Here is a 25,720-nt window from a genome sequence, read left to right as displayed (position 1 = left end):
GAACATGCTGGAAAGGTTAAATGCCATTATATGTTCACCCTCCAAAATAATAGTGTTATTTCAATGATACTACAATAAAATCTGCATCGCAGGGAATGGGTGGTGCCAGTTAATCAAAAAAACCTGTTTAACAGAGAATTCCATTTACCAAGATACAGTTTAATATCTGTCGCATGAACTAAATGTGCAAGTACCCAGGAAGTAAAGAACAGTATTTTTCCTACTTCTATTGCCGTAGGTGGCACAGTGATTAGCACTACTGCCTCACAGCTCCAGGGATTATGGTTCAATTCCAGCCTTAGATCACTGACCGATTGTGTAGAGTTGCACTTTAACATAGAACATTACAGCGCAGTACGGGCCCTTCGGCCCTCGATGTTGCACCGGCCTGTGAAACCATCTGAAGCCAATCTGACCTACACTATTCCATTTTTATCCATATGTCTATCCAGTGACCACTTAAATGCCCTTAAAGTTGGCGAGTCTACTACTGTTGCAGGCAGGGTATTCCACACCCCTACTACTGAGTAAAGAAACTGCCTCTGACATCTGTCCTATATCTACCACCCCTCAATTTAAAGCTATGTCCCCTCGTGTTGGTCATCACCATCCGAGGAAAAAGACTCTCACTGTCCACCCTATCTAACCCTCTGACTATCTTATGTCTCTATTAAGTCACCTCTCAGCCTTCTCCTCTCTAACGAAAACAACCTCAAGTCCCTGAGCCTTTCCTCGTAAGACCTTCCCTCCATACCAGGCAACATCCTAGTAAATCTCCTCTGAACCCTTTCCAAAGCTTCCACATCCTTCCTATAATGTGGTGACCAGAACTGCACGCAGTACTCCAGGAGAGGCCGCACCAGAGTTATGTACAGCTGCAGCATGACCTCGTGGCTCCGAAACTCAATCCCCCTACTGAAAAAGGCTAGCACACCATATGCCTTCTTAACAGCCTTATTAACCTGGGTGGCAACTTTCAGGGATTTATGTACCTGGATGCCGAGATCTCACTGTTCATCTACACTACCAAGAATCTTGCCATTAGCCCAGTACTCTGCATTCTTGTTACTCCTTCCAAAGTGAACCACCTCTCACTTTTCTGCATTAAACTCCATCTGCCAGCTCTGCAGCTTATCTATGTCCCTCTGTATCCTATAACATCCTTCAGCACTATCCACAACTCCACCGACCTTTGTGTCATCTGCAAATTTACTAACGCGTCCTTCTACACCCTCTTCCAGGTCATTTATAAAAATGACAAACAGCAGTGGCCCCAAAACAGATCCTTGCGGTACACCACTAGTAACTGAACTCCAGGATGAACATTTGCCATCAACCACCACCCTCTGTATTCTTTCAGCTAGCCAATTACTGATCCAAACCGCTAAATCACCTTCAATCCCATACTTCTTTATTTTCTGCAATAGCCTACCATGGGGAACCTTATCAGACGCCTTACTGAAATCCATATACACCACATCAATCGCTTTACCCTCATCCACCTGTTTGGTCACCTTCTCAAAAAACTCAATAAGGTTTGACTCATGACCTACCCTTCACAAAACCGTGTTGACTATCGCTAATCAACTTGTTCTTTTCAAGATGATTATAAACCCTATCTCTTATAACCTTTTCCAACATTTTACCCACAACCGAAGTAAGGCTCACAGGTCTATAATTACCAGGGTTGTCTCTACTCCCCTTCTTGAACAAGGGGACAACATTTGCTATCCTCCAGTCTTCCGGCACTATTCCTGTCGACAAAGACGACATAAAGATCAAGGACAAAGGCTCTGCAATCTCCTCCCTGGCTTCCCAGAGAATCCTTGGATAAATCCCATCTGGCCCAGGGGACTTAGCAATTTTGGAAAGTGTAAAAATAGATAACACCACCTCCTTGTGAACCTCAATCCCATCTAGCCTGGTCAACTGTACCCGAGTATTCTCCTCGACAACATTGTCTTTCTCCAGTGTCTGCATGGGTTTCCTCCCACAGTCCAAAGATGTGCAGGTTAGGCGGATTGGCCATGCTAAATTGCTCCATGTCCAAAACATTAGGTAGGGTTACAGGGATCGGGTGGAGACATGGGCTCAAGTAGGGTGCTCTTTCCAAGGGCCGGTGCAGACTTGATGGGCTGAATTACCTCCTTCTGCACTATAGGGATTTAATACACCTTAACAGTACACATGAAAAAATGCAGGTCAGGTTCATGTAAGGGGGACATCAGAAATTCGAGTTAGTGGAGAATTCAGGTTGGCGTGCTGAATAACCAAATTCACTGGAGCTGTTTACTTGGTTATATAGTCAGCAGCAATGTTACTCCTATGTCTAAGCACTGTTGTGTGTCACGCGGTGGGAAGAGTATGAATGAAACATCCAAAATAGGACTGGGGGTAGGCTTTTTGGGCCTTCAAGCCTGCTATGCCATGATGATCATGGCTGGTTATCCAACTCCGTAACCTGTACCCACTTTCACCCAGTTTCCTTTAGCCCCAAGAGCTACATCCAACTCCTTGAAAACACTTCAACAGCTTTGTGGTAGAAAATTCCACAGGCTCACCATTCCGAGTGAAGACATTTCTTCTAATCTCAGTCCCAAATGGTTTAGGCTATATCTTCATACTGTGGCCCTGGGTACTGGACTCCTGTCATCGGGAGCATCCTTCCTGCATCTACCCGGTCTTGCTCTGCTAGTGTTTTTATAGGTTGAGATCCACCCTCATTCTTCTAAATTCCAGTGATTACAATCCTACCCAACTCAATTTCTCTTCCTATGTTCCTCCTGCCATTGCAAAAATCAGTCTGGCAAACCTTCACTGCACTCCCTCTATAGCAAGAACACCCTTCCTCAGATAAAGGAGACCAAAAACTGTGCAATATTCCAGGCGAGGTCTCACCAAATCCCTGTATAACTGTAGCAGAACATTCCTGCTCCTGCATTCTAATTCTCTTGCTATGAAGGCCAACATACCATTTGCCATCTTTACCAACTGCTGCATGCTTATTTTCAGTAACTGATGTACAAGGACACCCAGGTCTCATTGCACATTATTTGAATGGCCAAATATTCTGTCCGCACTCTGTGCCTGGCAATTTATTAAAAATGCCAGGCAATGAGGAACCACCCTGGGAAGAGGAAATTAAGTCAGATATCAACTTGTTGATTGAAAATGGCCTTGACTCAGTACCCAAATAAAAGGTTCCAATCCAGAATAGTCATTTCCCAATTAGGGAACCAAACCCAACAGACTAGAACAATCAGTTTCATGCGGACTGATTTCAATTCTGCTGTTAGTTAACCAAGCTGAATTATCAGGCAATAGCTACACGGAGCGTCTGATTTCTCGGGCTTCTTACCTCCTGTAAGATTTCCAGGTTGTTGACTTGGTCATCAATATCTGGCACCACTTGCAAAGGACCACTAAGTGACGAAAGAGATTGCCTGCAAGAGGTCACAGGAGCATTGAGTCAGAAAAATCTGCCGTCACACATGATCCAAGCTGTTTCTAAACAATGTGGTGATGCATTGTCGTGCTGATAAAATAGCAAGTATTTGGAAACAATGTTTGCATTAATAGAAACCCAATGTAACCAAGGTTTAGCCCAGAGAATAAAGCTGAAGAGTGAAGAGGGTGGTGGTGGTGGTCTCAAAAGCATTTTACAGCTGATGAAGAGCTTTTGAAGTGTACTCACTGATGTAACGTAGGAATTGCGACAGCCAATTTGTACACAGCAAACTCTGACAAACAGTAATGAGTTAATGGCCAGATAATGAAAATTAAAAATGAAAATCGCTTATTGTCACGAGGAGGCTTCAAATGAAGTTACTGTGAAAAGCCCCTAGTCGCCACATTCCGGTGCCTGTTCGGGGAGGCTGTTACGGGAATCGAACCGTGCTGCTGGCTTGCCTTGGTCTGCTTTCAAAGCCAGCGATTTAGCCCTGTGAGCTAAATTGCCCCTTAGTGTCCAAAAGGTTAGGTGGGGTTACTGGATTATGGGGATAGGGTGGAGGTGTGGGTTTAAGCAGGGTAAATGTTTTTGTGATGTTAATTGAAAGATAAATATCGACTAGAACACCGAGCATAACTAGCCTGTTCTTTCAAGTAGTGCCATAGGATCTCTTACATTCACCCAACCGGTCAGTTGCAGCTTCGGTTTAACATCTAATCCAAAATGATGGTGCCTCCACTGTACTGCACTCAAACGCCAGCATGAATTCTTGTGCTCTGGAGTGGGATTTGAACCAGAGCCTTGACTTGGGCAAGAGTAGATAGGAATGGAAGTTGTGAAAGGGACACAGAAGAGCCCACAAAGGGATTTAGAAGAGTTAACTGAATCCCTAGAGTGCAGGAGACCATTCGGCCCAGCGAGTCTGCATCGGCCCTTGGGAAGGGGGGGGGGGGGGGGGGGGGGGGGAAGTACCCTGCTTAAACCCACACCTCCACCCTATCCCCATAATCCAGTAACCCCACTTAAGCTTTTGGACACTAAGGGGCAATTTAGCATGGCCAATCCACCTAATCTGCACCACTGGACAGTGCAAGGAAACCGGATCACTTGGAGGAAACCCACAAAGACACCAGGAGGAAGTTCAAACTCTACAGTCACCCGAGTCTGGAATTGAATCCCGGTCCCTGGAACTGTGAGCAGCAGTGCCGCCCCACAGGCATGAGTGGGCAGAAATTTGGGTAATGGGAGTACAATGTGGAAAAGTATAAACTTGTCCACTTTGGAGGAGAGGACAGAAAAGCAATATACTATCAGTAGAGAGAGATTGCAGAACTGTACAATAAAGGACCTGGGTATCCTGATACATGAATCACAAAATGTTAGTTTGCTGGTACAGCAAGTAATCAGCCAGGCAAATGGAATGTCAGTGTTTACTGCAAGGGAGACTCAAGTAGGGAAGTGTTGCTGAAGCTGCGCAAGGCCTTAGTTAGGCCCAATCTGGAGTACTGTGTACAGCTTTCTTTCTCCAAGGGATATTAGTCTGTGGAATTCAGTTTCTGAGATAGCAGTGAAGACCGGCTCATTGAACATATTCGAGACAGAGTTTGATAGATGTTTTGATCGACAAGTTAGTCAAGAGTTATGGGAGACAGACAAGGAAGTAGAGTTGAGGCCACCATGAAATCTGCCATGATCTTATTGAGGGGTTGATTGGCCTACCCTGCTCCTAATTCTTGTGATAGTATTCTACCAACTGAGCCAGCACACACGCACACACGCACACGCGCACACACGCACACACGCACACACGCACACACGCACACACACACTTTCCTTGCACCTAAAATTTTTTGTACATTCTAGCTTGCAAGTAACCATTACCAAACATTCATGGACCATTAGAACAGGATTTTGTAAAATGTTTCTCATCAGAATGTGGTGAAATGTAACATTCTACTCAAATTATCGCTATGCCCCAAGATGTGTTTGAAGTTTTATTTAGGCACACAAGTTTAAAAGGATAATTATTTAACAAATTGTTTCAACGTAATTCACAGTTCCAAATGGGATAATGTCACAAATAGCTCTTGATGAGGGAAAAGGAGTCAGGAGCCTTTGAATAGAGAAGGCCTGATGGTAAATCCCTTCCAATTTCATGCACACACATGGTCAGCCATTTATACAGTAAAACAGGTGAGCTAGACAGGCCTTCAAAAGCAGGCTCTGACAATATAGCTTTGGCAGGAGATGGAGAGAACAACAAGTCGGGGGCTTTTCTGTTCTGAGCAGAGGTTTAGGCTTCGGTTATGAATGAGCTGTTGTGGGTTAGCCCTGCTGCCTCACGGCACCGAGGTCCCAGGTTCGATCCCAGCTCTGGGTTACTGTCAGTGTGGAGTTTGCACATTCTCAGCGCCGGCCCTAGGGTTGCTGGCGCCCCGGGCAAGCTGAACTTCAGCGCCCTTCGGGGGGGGGCCCGAGGCAGAGGGGGGGGTGGGCCGAGGCAGGTGGGGGGGGGGGGGGGGGGGGGGGGGGTGGGCCGAGGCAGGTTGGGGGGGGGGGGGGGGGGGGGGGGCGAGGGCGAGGCGGGGGGGGGGAGGCGCGGGGCCGAGGCGGGGGGGGGGGGGGGGGCGGGCCGAGGCGGGGGGGCGCCCTGGGGGAGGGCGGCCACCGCGCATGCGCTGGTTGGCACCGGCCCAACTGCGCATGCGCGGGACCCGAGTCTCTGGCGCCCCGTAGCACATGGCGCCCCGGGCGACTGCCCGAGTTGCCGGTACCTTGGGCCGGCCCTGCACATTCTCCCCATGTTTGCCTGGGTTCCGTCCCCACAACCCAAAGATGTGCAGGCTAGGTGGATTGGCTATGCTAAATTGCCCCTTAATTGGGAAAAAATGAATTGGGTACTTTAAAAATTTTTTTAAAATGAATGAGCTGTTGTACACACAGCATAGCAATCTCACCATGTAGCTATGATAGAGCTCAGAGAATCCAGCACTTCGGTAGCTGTCAGTCTTTGCTGTGGGTCCAGAAGCAACAGCTTTCGGATCAAACAAACTGTGTTTTCTGATACCCGGCAGTCCCTGTCAGGGAGAAAGAAAGATGGGATAAAAAGGGAACCAATACTGGCTGGGTGGCATGCTTATGTAAAACGGAGAAAATATTGAACCCACGACATTGCCAGCTGCAGAGTAAAGCTTCCATGAATTTGACACAAAGCAGCGAAGAACATAAACTATGAGTCACACAGCAGCACACCCAATACCTCAGGCACAAGACAAGCAACTAGAAACCAGTGAGTAATGCTCACAAAATCCACCTCCCCAAACAAAACAAACCCTACAGATCTGAGCAGTAATGAGACTTTTAAAAAGACTGCAAGCCTAAAGGTTACAGAGCTAATCGAAACTCATGCTCCCACATATAGATGCAAAGTAACATTTCTTAGCAAAATCAACATGGAGGAAAACAAATCACCGATTAATAAAGTGAATTTTTCCAAAAGCTGTGTTGATGCTTTTAATTATAAAACGGACATCTGTGAAATAGAAACTTTTAATTTTTCTGTACTGGTGGAGCACTTTATAAAGCATTTAGCACAGTGTAAGAAAGGAAAGCACCAGTTTGGCTTGCAAACATGGTGAAAACGGAGCAAATGATTTGATCATTTCATGCAGCCAAAAAAAAATAGTTAATTGGTAAATAATCAGCATAGGGCTTTATATTCAGTCAGAATTTAGTCAACCTAAATTAACTTTAAAATAACTCAAATTTAAACCATTACAGAAGACTGCAATTAACATGTTCATGTGTCCCTCCTCCATCTGCTGATTATATTTTAATTTAGCGAGTGCTGGCGCCATCAGCATACTGCCAGAGGTAATGATCAGGTCTGTGAGGGAGCTGAATCATCCTATGAGAGAGTCACATCCAAGGATGATTCAGCAGTAACAACATACATTCATTTATCTCTCTCACACATTGTTAATCATACCATAGGATTCTGATGTTCCTCACTCACTGACCAAAACTATCAAATTTGGGAATCAGAGTACTTTCTAACAACTACAAATTTTACAGGAATTTTCTGACTTCACAGCGTTTTATTCCTCTCACCTCCGTGCTCTCACTTCCGTAGATTGTGGATATGACAGTCCAGAAATTAAGCACAACTTAAAAAAAATAAAAATGTTGTACCCAATTCATTTTTTCCAATTAAGGGACAATTTAGCATGGCCAATCCACCTAACCTGCACATCTTTTGGGCTGTGGGGGCAAAACCCACGCAAACACGGGGAGAATTTGCAAACTCCACACAGACAGTGACCCAGAGCCAGGATCGAACCTGGGACATCAGCGCTGCCGTGAGGCAGTAATGCTAACCACTGCGCCACCTTGTTGCCCTAGAAATTAAGCACAATTTACAGCAACACTTAGTGCCTCCAGAGTGCTGCGTTGGTGTTGGTACAGGCTTTTCGGTCAGATTTTAAACTGAGGTATGTCTGCGTGCTCAGATTCGATATGGAAGATTCCTTGGCAGTTTCCTGAAGACCAGAGCGTTCCTTCAGTGTCGGTGAACGTTCCTCCCTCAACTTCAAGAAGCCAGGTATAAAAAGAGCATGGCTGACAAAACAACATAGGAGATTGGAGAAATGTCTCCAAGGTTACTGTGGACCCCTGGAACTTGTTTTTTTAACTCCCTAAATGTCTGGCACTCTGCCCCCAGTAGATTGCACAATTTGGGGGGTTAAAAGGCAGACGGTGGCCCCAGTATGCAAGGGTGGAGGCTCAATGGACCAACTGGTCTTTTCCTATCCTTCAATATCATGTTTGCCACACAAACGGATTCAGTGGTCATTCCATCGCTTATGTGCATAGACTGGTTGCCACATTTGGCTACAAAATGAGTGACTTATATTTCAAAATAAATTTGTCCTAAAAAAGGTGCCATAACATTCCAACAGCTTGCCCAATTGGCAATTCTTTGCACACCAACCAAGAGATTGTCAAGCATGCTGCAAGGCTATATAGGGATGGCTTTCAAAACAGGTTTGGATGAAGGCAACATTTGATCTTGCACTGCTGGGATCCCAACCTGCTGTCTCCCTATTGCATCATTTAACCTCCAGCTGAACAGGCAGTGTGGTAAACCCACTCCCAATGTCAGTTTACAAGCAGAAAGGCAGGCAGATGTCTTCATCCAGTTCACAAAGAAAAATTGAAGCATTTTCAGAATCTTTTTAATAGTGGAAGCAAGTTTAAAAAAAAACAATTCTGAACCTGGGTATTTCATTTGTGTTTGTTTTTGAGCAGCATTGGTTTCAACACTGAGTAATAACCACAATGCTGACATGGAGACAATGTGGAGCCCAGCCAGCGTGTGGCAACTGACTCATCAGCAAGCTACAGTCACCAACCCCAATCCCGGGAAATTCAGCAACTTTGTTCAGCTGTGCACGCGATTCAGTCCTGTCACACAGTCAGGGTTAGCAACACTTCCACAGCATTACAAATTAACACCTTGTGCAAGCAAAACCAATTACCAAGAACCAGACAGGTGTGCTTGTTAAAAAGACATTTGAAAAGGGAAGCAAACAGATCAACGGCTCTCTGCATTGCACATGCAACAATAGATCAATGCAAAGTGATGCAGATTAGAAGGAACAATGGGAGATATATACATCAGAAATGGCTGAAATAGCAATTGAGCAATGTACAATCAATGTACTGCTGCAAACTAGGCCTAGAGAATGCTGAACAGCAGGAACAAAATCCAACGCAAGCCTGAAGAACTTGTACTCAATCAATGCAGTGCTCTTTATCAGGCTGCACCTCAAGTACTGCACCCAGTTCTGGTCACCAAAGAGGCAGCATGGAAGTGCACAGGACTGGCCCCAAAGTGAAGAAATGTGGACCTCTTAGCCTTGAAGGGAGACAAGGAGACAAGAGGTGATCCTAGAGTTTTCCAACATTGTTCACAAGTATGGGAAAGGCAAATCCATAAAGTTACTGTAAACAAAGTAAAACAATGAGACACAGGTCTCAAACACTAAAAGGCAAACGTGGAAAATATATTAGAAAAGGTCTTTGAGAAGGTCCTGTGCTGGGCCAAACAGAAGGGGGTGGTGCAGTGGGCTGGAGCTGGTATACATGTATACCAGGACTTTATGGTGGAGCTGGTGAGGAGACGTGCTGCTTTCAACCGGGTGAAGAGGGCACTGTACATCAGCAAGGTGCAGTGCTGCATTGCACATCCAGCGAAGCTGAGGGTGACTTATAAGCTCAAGGACTTTTATTTTGGAATGGCGGAAGCAGCAGAGGAGTTTGCAAAGGCAGAAGGACTGTGGCAGAACTGAGAAATTGAGAAATGGCCATGTGCCGATGTAACCTCAGGACTGTATTTTCTTCTTTTTTTGTTTCACTGCGTCCAGGTGTATGGGCTAAAGGAGCCATGGTGTATATATTTGGACAAGGGAAGTGATGGGACTTTCACTCGAAGTGAGGGTTCTTTGGGGTGTAGGTGGATATGCGGGGTGTGTGCTAAAGGGGGATTTCTGGGCTTACCTTGGGCAGGGCAAGGGGGAAAGGGACCCTGGCGGGGGCCTCCGCGCTGGCCGGTCTAAGCCGGCCAGTGAACGGAGTGAGGTGGGGGAGGGGCTGCTGCCATCGGAGCCTGGCAGAACAGGGTCCGAGTGGTCTAGCCGGGGTGGAAAGTTGGGGGGAAGGAACCGAGGTTGGGGGAAGGAGTTTTAAAAGAGACAGTGGGCGGAAGGAGTTGGAGCGGGGGGGGGGGGGGGCTGGTTTACAACTCTTGGGTATCACATACAGAACTCTTTCGGAGGTTGGACGGCGTTGAGTGTGGGAGGGGTGGACTCTTCGGTGACCATGGGCGGTCCCGGACTCCTTTCTTTTTTCTCCTTTGTTTTTTTTGTTTCCACCGTGGGAGGGTTTGTTTTATTGGATGCATATATTGACAGGTGGACCATTGTTTGGGGTGGTGGGAGGATGGGATCGTTGTTATTGTTAAGGGGATTGATTTTGTTTTTGTTAGCGTTTACTGTTTGGGGGTGGGGTGGGAATTTGAGAAAAATGTGAAAATGGAGAATAAAAAACATTTTTTTTTTTTTTTAAAAAGGTCTTTACACAAAGGGTGCTAAACACATGGCAGTGGACTCCAAAGTTGACCGGTGGAACCAAAAGCCAGAGTCACTCAAGTTGGATGCTGCAGTGGGGATCCTTTCTGCATGGATAGGCCAAACAGCCTCCATCAGTAAAAATCTTGGGCATCGAAAAAGTGTCCCCCACTTCCGTTTGGTTAAAAGTCTCTGGAGTTTGAGATTGCTAATGACGGTTCCAGCAAAATGAACTATTTGCCCTACAGTCACTCCTGAAAGGAGGCTGTGCCAAAGTGTCTTGCGAAATATAGCTAAAATCTAGTAGTTGTTCCTTAAAACATCTCATGCCTAAAAAAAAACATTCCATCTAGGGTTCACTATCCTGTACTGCAGTCAAAATCCAGGGGGTGGGATAGGGTTCAAAAACACAAAACCACATTTATATTAAGCAGTCAAGGCAATTACAAAGCCAAAGACAAACCTGCAAAAACCACAACTTACTCTGGGATGGTGTATTCTGCCGCTTTGATTTTCCTGAAAAGCTCTTGAGGTATGCTGTCATAAAATGGGAACTGTCCATAAAGCATGGTGAAGAGCACCACACCAAGTGCCCACATGTCACTGGGTTTGCCCCTGTATGGTCGGCCTGAAAAACAAAGACATACAGAATAACATGCTTTGCTAAAGTTTGACCTTAACGGTTGACCAATTATGCAACAAACGCACAAATCCTGCATGTTACTCATCAACCAACAGTCCAGAGTCATCAGACAAATTGCTCTTGGGGCCCCTGCCAATCCAATTTTTTTGCAATGCAAAAGGAGCTGACAATGTAGTCAAGGTCACTTGCTCTAAATATTTGGATCCTCTTTCCCATCAGCCATCAGTGTACGGCATGGTACTGAGCCCGACAGCTCACTATTGTAATGTTGTCCATCCTTAGCCATGGCTGAACTGTTACACTGGAGTCCGATATGAAATGATACTGTTCACACTACATTTAAGAAACAGTTTATAACATTGTTAAATCATCTCAAAAACATTTCACACTGAATTAATTTTGGATTGCGCTATACACTGGCAAATATCTAGCAGGACCTTTCACCCTCTCCAACAACACAACTTTGCTGCAGTGTGAAACAGCACTACTGCAACATGCCAAAGATCCCTTCCCAACACTTCGCAAGCCCGCAACCGTCACCAAGTGGGCCTGCGGCTCCTTAACATCTAATTTCCGGCTCCCAGCCATTTCTTGTTGATCATATTATGAAAAAAGACAGATGCAAAAAAAAAAAACCAAGAGCTGTGTTTTTATTGTGGAGATTAAAAGATGATCATTTTTCTGTATTTTACAGTATTAAATGATTATCTTAATGAAAAATGTCATCATTCTCTAACTAAACCTGTTTGAGTGATGTAGCTACACCATGGTTACAGGTAATGTTTGGGAATACATGGTAATGCAGGAAGAGCAGGTTATATGATGGCAGCCATTATAGTTTTCAATACACAATAGATAGAGATCTCCAGGATGAGAATCAATTGTCCTCATTCAATCGATCTTCAGTTTGTTTTAAAGATGATCTTATTGACAAAATTGTAAAATAAAGTCAAACTGCGACAATTCAGAATTAGGTCTACTTTTTTTCCTATTGACGAATAAATTCAACATGCATTTTATGTAAATTAAGCATTCTACTACAGACACTTGGCAACTTGTCAAGTATTTGGTTTAAAGCTGCCAAGTGTTTGGCACAAGGCTCCCAACAGCTTTTAATTTAAGCATTTCTTTAAAAAAATAATTTTTTGGTTAAAATATTAGCTGACCCCTGACCTTGCAGGACAAGGGTTACAAGGAGACCATTCGGCCCATAAAGTCTGTACTGGCCCTCCGAAAGAGCACCCAACCTAGCCCCCCCCCCCCCCCCCAATCCCCATAACTTTTGGACAGCAAGAGGCAATTTAGCATGGCCAAACTCCCAACTGCAGCCCTACAAGTGCATTTCACCACATGGGCTGCAGCAGTTCAAGTGGTGTTTCACCACCACTCTCTCAAGGACAACTGCTGCCCATACCAGTGGCATTCATATCACCAAAATAAATGTAAGAGTAAATAATAACATGATAATGTATCAAAAAGCAAGACTGTTAAGCAAACTTTCCATTACTTAGAAAGCAAGGAGGATAATCAATGCTCAAAATGCAAAACACCATGAAGGTTGGACAAATCAATTAGTGGTTAGGCAACGTCATATTATGGTTGGATAGTTTGCATGAGGAAGAACTCCCAGTTTGAGATTCTGGGATTGATGACTCAGTCAACATAAGTGTTGGTTAACATACTGGGCAGGCAAGAGGAAAAGTGAGCAAGAAAGAGAGAAAGTTCAGCACAACAGCACTGATGTAATATAGAGAAGATCACAAAGTCATTGCAGTCAGAGCTTGATGGAGGCAGATTCAGGCTATCAACTTGCTTTTCTTTCCAGCATATGCACCCTAAAATGTTCCAAAGCATTTCAAGGAGACACAGTCAATGTACAAAAAGCCAATGAAGATAGTTATTAGAAGTGGTGGCCAATAATTTAGTCAAACTAGTGGGTGTTAAGGAGAACCTTAGAGGAAGACAGGGGTAGAACGGTTCAGGGAGAAATTCCAGTATGTGGATGATGGCACATGCACCAATGGTGGTGTAAACAGGAGAGCAGAGAAACCAACATGCAACAATGGTGGAGGATGTTGCAGAAATAGGGCAGAGAATGTTAAATTGAGGCATTGGGAAACTGGACCAGCAAGGATAAGAGTGTTGAGTGCTTGCATGATACATTACAGGCAATGTTTTGGATGAGAAATATGTGGAGGATGGCGAATGGGAGACTGGTCAGGAGAGTATGGGAATAGTGCAGGCTGAAAGCATAGCGGAGGCAGGATATGTCATATAGGTGGAAGGAGGCGGTCTCTTAATGAGAAGGGTGGGGTCTAAAGTTCAGTTTGGTCTTGGTCTAATGGGATGAGGTTGCATACACTTGGGTACTTGGGTCCAGCCAGAGACAATGGCAGGGATGATGGGATTGGAACCAGTGGAAAGGGCACCGACTTGTGGAACGTGAACTCGGCTAAGACTGGATTTCTCAAGCAACGAGAACACCAAAGTAATGCAGAGATTCAGGAGAAGTGGAGGGAGAGATTGGAGTGTAATAAAGAGATAGTGAGTAAACAAAGAGGGGCAGTGGACAGCTCCTTGTAAGTGTCATGGTAACGATGGTAAAATTAAAACTACTGCATATGCTGGAATTATGAAATAAAACAGAAAATGCTGGATAAACTCGACAGATCTGGTAGCATTTGTGGAGGGAGAAACAGAATTAACGTCATATGGACTTGAAACAGTAACTGTTTCTCTCTCCATAGATACTGCCAGACTGCTCAGTTTATCCTCCATTGTGCTTTAATTCATGGTAATGGTAGTTTGAGAGAGGGGGGCTTGAACGAGGGATGGAGACAAAATACAAGTCATTCAACCCCTCGAGCCGGTTCCGGTATTCAATAAAATTAGGCCCGATTTTCAATTTTGACTGCACTTTCTGCTCAGTCCCCATATTCCTCGATTACCTTAAGAGATCAAAATATATCAACCACAGCCGTGGTCATACTTAACTGAGCATTCACAATCCACTGGAATCGGGGATTCCAATAATTCACAAACTTCCAAGTGAAGAAATTTCTCATCTCAGCTCTAAATGGTCAACCCTTATCCCGAGACTGTGCCCCATTTTCTAAACCCTCCAGCAAGGGGAAAACAACCTCAGTCAAACACTACCAAGAATAAAATCTTATCCCTCAACTCCAAACTGTCTGGCCCATTTCATTCAATCTCTTCTAAGGCGACAATTACCCCAGAATTATTTGAACCTTTCTAAGACAAGTACATATTTACGTTTTGTAAATAGAGACCAAGATTGTACACTGTACTCTAGATGTTGCCACATTAAAATCCAATTGCATCAACACTTCATTGCAATGCGGTTGGAGTACACGAGCAAAGAAAGCCAACACACCATTTACATTCCCGTTTGCTGTAAATGCATATTATCTCATGTACAAGGACATCCAAATCTCTGAACACAAGGTTTAATAGATTCTCACCTCTTAACATCTTCTGACGAAAGGGATCAAAATAATTTCTCACATGATATGCCACCTGTGATTTTCTTACTCATTTGCTTACCCTACCCTCCTGGTCGGTCTCTCACATTTTATCACCTAGCTTTGCAACGTCAACAAATCTGAATACATTACTTGGTACACAGAGGAGGAAATGGAATTTGCCCTCAGGCGAACACAGAAATTGAGGGGAATAAAGCAATGGCCGAATTATTAAATTAGAAAGACACTGCAAAGAGCACAATGAAGCAGAGGGAAGCCATGCTCCTCAACTGGATTAATGGGGGAGAAAGGAATTTCAGAGACAGGAGAAGTTAACAGAGGAGGAATGACCACATTAGACACACGAGATGCCAAAAATGCGATTAAATGCTGCAAAAGATGGAGCAGATCAGGTTTAGGGCAGTATTTATCATGGTTTGAAAAAACATGAATAGTTCTGGCACAAGGGCAGCACGGTAGCATTGTGGATAGCACAAATGCTTCACAGCTCCAGGGTCCCAGGTTCGATTCCGGCATGGGTCACTGTCTGTGCCGAGTCTGCACATCCTCCCCGTGTGTGCGTGGGTTTCCTCCAGGTGCTCCGGTTTCCTCCCACAATCACAAAGATGTGCAGGTTGGGTGGATTGGCCATGATAAATTGCCCTTAGCGTCCAAAATTGCCCTTAGTGTTGGGTGGGGTTACTGGGTTATGTGGATAGGGTGGAGGTGTTGACCTTGGGTAGGGTGCGCTTTCCAAGAGCCGGTGCAGACTCAATGGGCCGAATGGCCTCCTTCTGCACTCTAAATTCTATGATAATCTATGAAGGGGAAGTTAGGGTATAGGCAAGCTCTTCAGATACTTTAGGCAGGAAGAAAGATTTAAAAGTCCAGGATAAGAATGAGTGTTATCCTTATAGTACTAGTGGCATGTTCAAATCAGGTTACCAATGAATTTAGTCTGGGACAGCTGGGGTTTTTGTGGTGTATGCAGGATCTATTCAGTGTGACACGTGAATTCATGACTCATTACTGTAATGACAAAGAAAAAAACAGAACCTTTACCATCAGTATTTTGAGCTTCAAAATATGTTTGACTTAATTAAAATAGTGAATGCAAGGTCAGGCAATATCTCACAAGGCTGAAGACCTTCATCAGAACTAACATGCTCAGTTTTATATTAGTTTCAGTTCAGAACAGCTATCAAAACATTTTGTGCTGAAGACATCAACCATGAGCTATGCATTTTTCTGCCAGTGACGGACGCAGAGAAAACAGCAAACGTTTCCTGAAGCTGTAGAATGCTTCTCTCAATCAAAATGTAACCCACTCTTCACATTGAGAGGTGAATAAAAGCTGAAAATAGCATTTATTTTCTCCACAAGGCATCTAACACAAGAATATGTTGATAGGGTTATGGAAAGTAGGGAAGGAGTACTTTCTTTATTCTTCCACGGGATAGGGACATCAATGGCATTTGGTTCCCGTCCCAAACTGCCCATGAACTCAGTTGCATGTCGGGCCTTTCCAGAGGGCAGTTTCGGGTCAAACAAGTATGTGGGTCTGGAGTCACATGTAGGCCAGGCCAGGCTCAGATGGCAGATTGCTTTCCCTTAAGGACACGAGTGAAACCAGATGGACCTCAACAATAGTCGTCATGGTCACTATTACAGATACATTTATGGAATTCAAATTCCGCCAGCTGCTGTGGTGGAATTTGAACCCACGCCCCCGAGCACCAGCCTGGGCCTCCAGATTACTAGTCCAGTGACATATTCACTACACCATTGTCTCTCCCTTAGATAGACCAGTTGGTCAGAATGGTCTATCCTGTGCTATATATTGCATATAATTCAAAGTAATCATCAGCCCACCTCTTCCAAACACGTCAATTCCTTGCTCTCATATGGTCCCTTGGCTGCCATCTGGTAACTTGCCCAGTCTGGAATTAAAAGTGTAATGCCAAACATCTATGTCCAGCCCACATGTAATTCCAGATCCACAGCATGTGGTTGACTCGAATGCCCCCTGAAATGGAGGGCAGTTAGGGACTGGCAATAAATGCTGGCCCAGCCTGCAAAATTATTTTTAAAAAAAATTTTTTTTTTTTTTTTTAGTGTACAATAATGAGTAGGAACCTTGGCTAATATTCCACCCTCAACCCTGAGACTATTTTCCCCCAAGTCCCTGCTCAGAACAGAGTTATCTATTTTTCAGCTCAAGCCAAAACAAAGATGTAAAGTGCGATGCTGTACAGAATGATGAAGCAATGGACAGATAACAAACTATTTCCACATGCACACAAATTTCTCAGTGTGAGGTCTTGTTTATTCAGCAGTCTGTTATTTTGTACACTAATCGTCAAGGTTATGCTGCTAAACTTGACCCAAGTTTAATAATGTAAATATTCATAAAAAGGTTTTTTCTACAATTAACCTACATTAGATTAATAAGTAATTAACCAACACTAGATTAAAAAGTGAATAAGTTAAATGTTAGAAATGTTCTATTGTAAATCAAATGCTGAAAAATCTTGTTTTTCTGTAAATTCCTGACAGGTGAAGGAGACTGAATCAAAATCAGAGTACAGGAATGGATCATTGATGAGCAACAGCCAGTGTGTTGGTGGGGGGGGGGTGGAATTGTGGGAAAAACACAAAAAGAAAAAAGTTTTACAAAAAGGAGGATCGAGGGCGGCACAGTGGTTAGCACTGCTGTCTCACAGCACCAAGAACCCGGGTTCGATCCAGGTCCATGTGGAGTTTGCACATCCGCCCCATGTCTGCACAGGTCTCACCCCCACAATCCAAAAATGTGCAGGGTAGGTGAATTGGCTGCACTAAATTGCCCCTTAGTTTGGCAAAGTAAAATTGGGTACTATTTATATTTTAAAAATTTGTCAAAGGAGGGACTTAGAACAAACTAAAAATTCCATATATTAGCAATGCAATTAAACAATTAATTGCAAAAACTTTTGGTAGACAGTCCGTTCTGATTATGTGCCATGGAATTTGCTTTCCCTTCCCAGGAATTCAATGAAGTACCAATAAGAATGCTAAATCACACCAAGTACGCAATACACAATCACTCTCTCATTAATGTTACTTCAGACGTTTTGGAAGTTAAACGAACATCACCACAGTCCAAGCCGCCACAGGCTGTTCTTGCCTCAAGGGCTGACCGGTGGCAATTTAACCCGAGGGTCACCACACGTCAGGCAAGGGGAAAGGTTGAGAAGGCGGGGCCTTCATGAATAACCTTTGTGTATAATAAGAAGCGATCAGTGTTAGCAGAGAGGTGGAATACCATTTGGGCTGTAATGACAGTTTCACATCGAAATTTAGAAATATGCAAGACAGACGAAGGGTGGCCCAATATACTGAACCAGTAAGCTAACGTTAGGAAGTTGGATAAGACGAGCATAAAAGCTGCCAGATTGTTGTTGACCAATATCCTTCAAGGAAGCAAATTTGTCACTATAACTCGATCAGTCATGCGTGCAGCTGCACACTTCTCAGCTGCTTTGAATGCTTGGCGATGTACTCGGCCTCAAAAATAATCAAAAAGGCATTTCACCTTTTTCGGGGGAACCAGTGATGGAAAATAAATATAGCCATACCAGCATTAATGACATCCCAAAAAACAAAATGACAACATTTTTTTAGCTGCTATCATCTGGTCATGAATGAAGTGGAACAACTGGCTTCTGAAAGAGAATCAGCCGAGTTCCATACTATGATCACTGTACAATGACCCACTACTAGAAATTGAATGGATGTGGTTGTTAGGAAAGGATCAATCCAGTTCACTCCCAATGATATCACCCCCACCCTCCTTTTTTAATTGCTCTTGGGGTGTGCACATCACAGGCAAGGTCAGCATTTATTGGACACCTCCAAATTCCCCAGAGTGATTTGCTTCACCATTTCAGAGAACAAGTTAAGAATCAGCCCCATCGCTATTGGCCTGGAGTCACATATTGGCCAGGCGAGTTACAACAGATTTCCTTCCCCAAACAACACTGATTAACCATATGGGTTTTTATAACTATCTGGTTGTTCAATGATTATTGATGATATTCAATAACTATTGATGATATTCCACTAGTTGCCATGGCAGGGTTTCAACTCGCATCTCAGGCCTCCAGATTACTCGGAGATGGATGAGAGAGGCTGAAGACAAAAAAGTCTGAAAACTTTTAAACTTTGTGGTGGAAAATAATCATGTAATTACAGCACCTTTCTGTCATGGTGGTACTGTGGTTAGCACTGCTGCCTCACAGTTATTAAAGAACATATAATAATAAACACATCACAACTATTAAAATGTGTTTTTAAACACTTATGCTATTTGTGTTGGTTTCAGCCACACTCACCATATTCCCTGGTGACAGACTCGGTGAAGCTGCTTTCCCATCACTACCCCCTCCAACACTCACCACCTCTTCCCCACCACACCACACCAATGCACTCTCCTCTTTCCCACACACTTACAGCTCCTTTTCCCAAATTCCCTCCACCAACCGGGCAGCCCCGCTTCCCAACCACCCTCAGCAGCCCCTCTTCCCAACCACCCGCTCACCTACTCACTCACTCACGCCTGGCCTTTACAACATCCGTATACTAACACCTTTTTGTGAGGCCATGAATGATCATTTGTTTGTTGCAGAACCTGAAAGAGTCTCTTGGACCAAAGCTTGCCCCTTGACCTGGAGCCTGGTTGGGTAAAATCAGTCTGGTTCATCATCTCCTCTCTTCTTTCATGATGCTTCAAACACTTAATGTGCCATGTGGCCTATTCTGCAGTCTGTCAGATAATAAACATGGGTGGTTTGATTGTTAGTGATCAATGGAAGGCGTAGATCATTTTGCTGGGAAGATGAGGTGTTTAGATGGAGACAATAAGTTTAGAATTAAAGGCAAAGTCGCCCAAAGTCCCAAAAATGATGTTCTAGCTATTAGTTTATAAATAGTTGTGCTGTAAACTGTCCATTCACTATAAAGGTGAAAGAGGGTTGGGGTCAAAAACAGCAAATCAGCAGTTCTACGTGGATGCAAGGTTAACAAGTTTCTCATTGCCATGGGTAAGACGGGAAGCCATTCTTGAGATCATTCGACAGGCTTCCCTACAAATCAAGCAAGATGACAAGACAAAATACATAACTATGTGGTCAGCAAAGTGAAAAGGCTGCTGGACGACAGTCTGAGAGACATATCCTGCAGCCATCAGGTGATACGTGGTCAGGGAGGGGGGAGGGGGGACCAATAAGGAACCAATTGTATCGCTGGTTGTGGATTTAAGAAAACTCTCAAAGGAGCTGAAGAAAGCATCTGGAGAGGGTCATTTGAGGTCACTACTCAGCAAAGCAGGGATATGGGAACCCAATGAAAGCAACCGTGCTATAAAGTCTGATTCATATGTTACATATGGTGGGGGTGGAGTGAGTTCTGCTCTGAAGTTTAAAGTACGAATTACCGACAAAAAATAAAATAGAGCTTTCCGTCGTTTGTTACAAAAAGTTTGGCAGGTCATTCTTTCAGCTATTAGCTCAAATCTCTTTAAAAAGTTACACATCTCTACAGGAATTATAACAATTTGAAAACACGTAGCCAAATTACAGCGCAAAATTCAATGAAGGTCTCTCTTCACTCAAAGTAGTATTTTTTCTTCATTACATTCCCCTGGCTATTATATCATTCGGTGCAGCCACCAGATGATGAAATATGGTTCTTGCACAGAAACACTTCACTGGAAGCTGAAAGAGTTGGACAACAGGGAAAAAGAGTGGGTGTAGAGACAAGAGAAGGCTTTCCTGTCTCATGTCACTATACACTGTAAACACTGATGCAGGAACACGGGCAACCTTAAAAAAACTGCAACCCGCCCACTCCCTGCCAACAGTTTTTAGTCATCAGGCAGAACTGGGAACTCACCACTCAGTACATCAGGGCTGATGTAGGCAGGGCTCCCCCGCTGATCTTTCAGTAAATCATCCTCGTTAACCAGATGCTTTCCAAGGCAGAAGTTAGTGATGGTGATTCTGTGGGTCCTGTGGGCAAAAGAAAAGACTTGAGTGTGCACCCAATTTACTTACTGTTTTAAAGAAGTGAAGGTAAAGGAGGAGAAAGGAGACCACAACGGCTCACTTTAGAAGTTGCTGCTTTAAACAGGCTGTCAAATTAATATACAAGCAGCTAACTAAATCTTTATTTCTGCAACTGAGGTCATTTTAAAAGCCCAGAGACAGCATCACAAATGAAATTATAGCTTGGTGCCCAATAGGTATGTACATTCCATGATGCATTACTCCAGACTGCATGGGCAAAGGGCTGCAAGCCAGGAAGTTCTTGAAATGGTCAGTCTTCTGGATCAATAATGCATCGTCACAACCAACATCCCATCCTCTTGAATCAAGTGGCCAAAGGCATAACCATGCAAACACTAATCGTTTGGAGAGACTTTTAATAATGCTCTAAAAGTTACCAGTATGCCTCATCAGGTTGCTAATCCTGTGGCAAACAATCTATAATCCCCAATACAATTTAATGTTGGAATAAGACATACCAAAAATCACCCAAGTCAACATAGAGACTGAGCTCACCACTAACAATTGTGAAGGCAATTATAGGCTACAAAGAACATTTTGATCAGTAGGGTCTTGTAGACTACTACCCATTGCATTCTCAGGATATTTGACAACAGGTGATACAAAGTTGAAGGCCTGCATAGGATTGTTTATTGATTAGGTTCCTTCCCCCAATCATTTCAACATCCTACACTGGTACAGCTCGTCTCCATTGGCTCCCAGTCCAGAAATGCCTCTTTACAATTCTCCTCAGTTTGAAATCCTTCTTATTTTTTTTTTATAAATGTTTTTATTCAGTTTTCGTATTTTATATTGAACAAATTACAAATTGTTAGGAGAGAGAAAAAAAAACAAACAAAAACAAACACGCAAAAATTAACACACATATTTACAGGTAAGCATCTTCGTAGTAGTAACTGCGCCCCCCCCCCCCCCCCCCCCCCTCCCCCCCTCAACATGTTTATTTAGCTTGGTTTTGGGCCTTAGCTAGCCATCGAACCCCCGTAACGAACCTGTAGCCCCCCCCCCCCTCCCGCTACCTTCCCCCGACTATTCTTCCTCTTGTACATTGGCCACAAATAGGTCCCGGAACAGTCGCATGAATGGCTCCCACGTTCTGTGGAAGCCGTCGTCCGACCCTCGGATGGCAAATTTGATTTTCTCCATTTGGAGAGATTCCGAGAGGTCGGACAGCCAGTCCGCAGCTCTGGGCGGTGCTGCTGACCGCCAGCCAAACAGGATTCTACGGCGGGCGATCAGGGAGGCAAAGGCAAGGGCATCCGCCCTCCTCCCCAGGAATAGATCTGGCTGTTCTGAAACCCCGAAGACCGCCACTATCGGGCATGGCTCCACCCTCACTCCCACCACTTTGGACATTACCTCGAAGAAGGCTGTCCAGTACTCCACGAGTCTGGGGCAGGACCAGAACATGTGGGCGTGGTTGGCCGGGCCTCTTTGGCACCGTTCACATCTGTCTTCCACCTCCGGGAAGAACCTACTCATACGGGTTCTTGTTAAGTGGGCTCTATGTACCACTTTTAGTTGCGTCAGGCTGAGCCTTGCGCACGTGGAGGTGGAGTTGACCCTATGCAGTGCTTCGCTCCAGAGTCCCCACCCGATCTCCATCCCCAGGTCGTCCTCCCATTTCCTCCTTGTTGCGTCCAGTACGGTGTCGTCCCTATCTACCAGTCGGTCATACATGTCACTACAGTTCCCTTTCTCTAGGATACTTGCGTCCAGTAGGTCTTCCAGTAGTGTCTGTCGTGGCGGTTGTGGGTACGTCCTTGTCTCCTTTCGTAGGAAGTTTTTGAGCTGCAGGTACCGTAGCTCGTTCCCCCCAGCTAGCTGAAATTTCTCTGTCAGTTCGTCCAGTGTTGCGATCCTGTCGTCCGTGTATAGGTCCCTGACTGTCAGTGTCCCCCCGTCCTGCCTCCACCTTTTGAAGGTGGCGTCGGTCAGTGCTGGTTTGAACCTATGGTTGTTGCAGATGGGAGCCCTGTTCGACATTTTGGTCAGGCCAAGTTGCTGCCGCAGTTGGTTCCAGGATTGGAGGGTGGCTGTCACCACTGGGCTGCTGGAGTGTTTTTTGGGTGGGGATGGGAGTGCTGCCGTGGCGAGGGCCCGGAGGGAGGTTCCCATGCAGGAGGCCTCCTCCGCACGCACCCACTCAGCTTCTGGCTCCTGGATCCATCCCCTTACTCGCTCGGCTGTTGCTGCCCAGTGGTAGAATTGTAGATTCGGGAGGGCTAACCCTCCCCTGGTTTTTGTTTTTTGTAAGACCTTCTTTGGGATCCTAGCATTTTTACCCCCCCCATACGAACGCCATGATGAGTTTGTCCAGCGCTTTGAAAAAGGCCTTGGGGATGTAGATCGGAATGGATCTAAACAGGAAGAGGAACCTGGGCAGTACGTTCATTTTGATCGTCTGAACTCTCCCCGCGAGGGAGAGCGGGAGTGTGTTCCATCTTTGCAGGTCCTTTTTAACTTCCTCCGTCAGGCTGGTGAGGTTCCATTTGTGGATCCCTTTCCAGTCATGGGCTATTTGGATCCCCAGGTAGCGGAATTTATGTCGGGCTTGTTTGAACGGCAGCCCCTTTAGTTGAAATCCTTCTTATGACTCCTAATCCACAACCCTCGCCAGCCCTATGATAAGGTTTGATTCCCGGCTCGGGTCACTGTCTGTGTTGAGTCGGCACGTTCTCCCTGTGTGTTTTCCTTCGGATGCTCTGGTTTCCTCCCACTGTCCAAAGATGTGCGTGTTAGGTGGATTGGCCGTGATAAATTGCCCTTAGTGTTGGGTGGGGTTACTGGGTTATGGGGATAGGGTGGAGGTATGGGCTTGGGTAGGGTGCTCTTTCCAAGGCTGGTGCAGACTTGATGGGCCAAATGGCCTCCTTCTGCACTGTAAATTCTATGATGCTTGGACCTCTGCACTACAATTTTAGCCACTTGTGCATCCCTAATGTTCTCACTCCTTCATGGTTAGGCCTTCAGCTGCTTGGAGACAACTGTGAAATAGAACATAGAACATAGAACAGTACAGCACAGAACAGGCCCTTCAGCCCTCGATGTTATGCCGAGCAATAATCACCCTACTCAAACCCACGCATCCACCCTATACCCGTAACCCAACAACCCCCCCTTAACCTTACTTTTTAGGACACTACGGGCAATTTAGCATGGCCAATCCACCTAACCCTCACATCTCTGGACTGCGGGAGGAAACCGGAGCACCCGGAGGAAACCCACGCACACACGGGGAGGACGTGCAGACTCCACACAGACAGCAACCCAGCCGGGAACCGACCCCGGGACCCCGGAGCTGCGAAGCACCCACGCCAACCACCATGCCACCGCGCCGCCCCAATTCTAGCAGCAGAGGGAACAACTGTGAAAATATCTCACCAAGGCCATTGAAGAAGCGGGGACGGGACTTCCGGTTGCGGCGAAGCGGAGCTAAGCTGCACGTTCGGTAGCTCCCGCTATTTTTGGACTTTCGGGCTCTTTTAAGGGCCCGCAACGGCGCTGATTCGGCTTTTCCCCGGGTGGAAACGCAGCCACTGTGCTCAGCGGCCGGTGGATGGGCTGGACTAGAAGTGGAGCGGTCAAAAAGTCGACTTTGCAGCAGAAGAAGGTGCGAGGCAGAAAAAACAAGATGGCGGTGGGCGGGGAATCGGCAGCGTGGCAGCAGTGGGCGCGGGAGCAGCAGGAGCTGCTTCAGCGCTCCTTCAGGGAGCTAAATGCTGAGATCCTGGAGCCGTTTAAGGCCTCGCTGGACAAGCTCATGGCGACTCAGACCGCGGAGATTCGAAAGCTGCAGCAAAAGGCTTCGGAGAACGAGGACGAGCTCCTGGGCCTGGCAGTGAAGGTGGAGTCGCATGAGGCGCTTCACAAGAAATGGCAGACGAGGATGGAGGAGATGGAGAACCGCTCCCGCCGGAGGAACCTGAGGATTTTGGGCCTCCCGGAGGGGCTGGAAGGTTCGGATTTGGGGGCCTACGTGGTCCTGATGCAGAACCCATTGATGGGTGCGGGGTCGTTCCGGGGACCCCTGGAGCTGGAGGGTGCCCATCGAGTGCTGCCGCGGAAGCGGAAATGCTCTCTGAACCTCCAGTTCTCTTCCTTTAAAGATGCTCCTTAGAAATTCTACTTGATCAAGGCTTTTGATCACCCGTCCCAACATCTCCTTATGTAGCTCAATGTCAAATTTTGTTTGAATGCAGGGCAAAACGGTGACGCAGTGGGTTAGCCCTGCTGCCTCACGGCACTGAGGTCCCAGGTTTGATCACGGCTCTGGGTCACTGCCTGTGTGGAGTTTGCACATTCTCCCCGTGTTTGCTTGGGTTTCACCCCCACAACCCAAAGATGTGCAGGCTAGGTGGGTTGGCCACGCTAAATTTCCCCTTAATTGGCGAAAATGAATTGGGTACTTTAAATTTATATATTAAAAAATAGTTGTTTGAATGCTCGGGTCAAAACCCTGGGGAGTTTTGCTATACAAATGCACATGTAAATGCAAGTTATTTTTTTGAGACAATCTTCTGAAAGAAATTAGAAGGTGGAAGTTATAGGAAGAAAATGCCATAGCTCAAGGGATTGTTGAAGTTTTAGCCACTGGTGGCGATTGGGGGCAAGGTAGCAGAAGACTCAACAATGAGAGTTGGGACGTATGGCTCCATGTCCAGATGGAGTCAAGAAAGGTCAAAAGGAAGTTGTTTACTAGAAAGACAATCCTGACACGAGAAGCCAATGAGAAAAGATGGGCAATTTGTAGCCACCTGGGGTGGCCACTGCCCAACACAAAATGGAAGATAACAAAGAATGCAGAGAAAATGGACATGTTGCAAAAGCAAGCAGCTTGCAAAAGCACTTGTGTATTCTGACTGCTGCAGAAACCGGACAGCACTGTGAAAAAAACAAGTTAGCATACCAAT

The 25,720-nt window shown here is 45.4% G+C and overlaps 1 protein-coding gene across 4 annotated transcripts in view; it reads right to left on the bottom strand.

Annotated features, from left to right (window-relative positions):
- The window catches only part of stk40 (serine/threonine kinase 40), a 90,651-nt gene that overhangs the window by 3,572 nt on the left and 61,359 nt on the right, over positions 1-25,720 (bottom strand). For all 4 annotated transcript variants that reach the window (XM_038801429.1, XM_038801410.1, XM_038801438.1 and 1 more), the window contains 4 exons: positions 20,635-20,750; positions 11,062-11,206; positions 6,409-6,528; positions 3,359-3,443 (listed from right to left, as the gene is read on the bottom strand). In XM_038801429.1, the coding sequence (XP_038657357.1) occupies positions 3,359-3,443; positions 6,409-6,528; positions 11,062-11,206; positions 20,635-20,750 (466 nt within the window). The remainder of the gene's footprint in view (positions 1-3,358; positions 3,444-6,408; positions 6,529-11,061; positions 11,207-20,634; positions 20,751-25,720) is intronic.

Source organism: Scyliorhinus canicula, chromosome 1 (assembly GCF_902713615.1).
Source record: "Scyliorhinus canicula chromosome 1, sScyCan1.1, whole genome shotgun sequence".
Taxonomy (NCBI): domain Eukaryota; kingdom Metazoa; phylum Chordata; class Chondrichthyes; order Carcharhiniformes; family Scyliorhinidae; genus Scyliorhinus; species Scyliorhinus canicula.
Note: the sequence above shows the minus strand (reverse complement) of the source record. Positions and strands in the feature narration are given on the sequence as shown.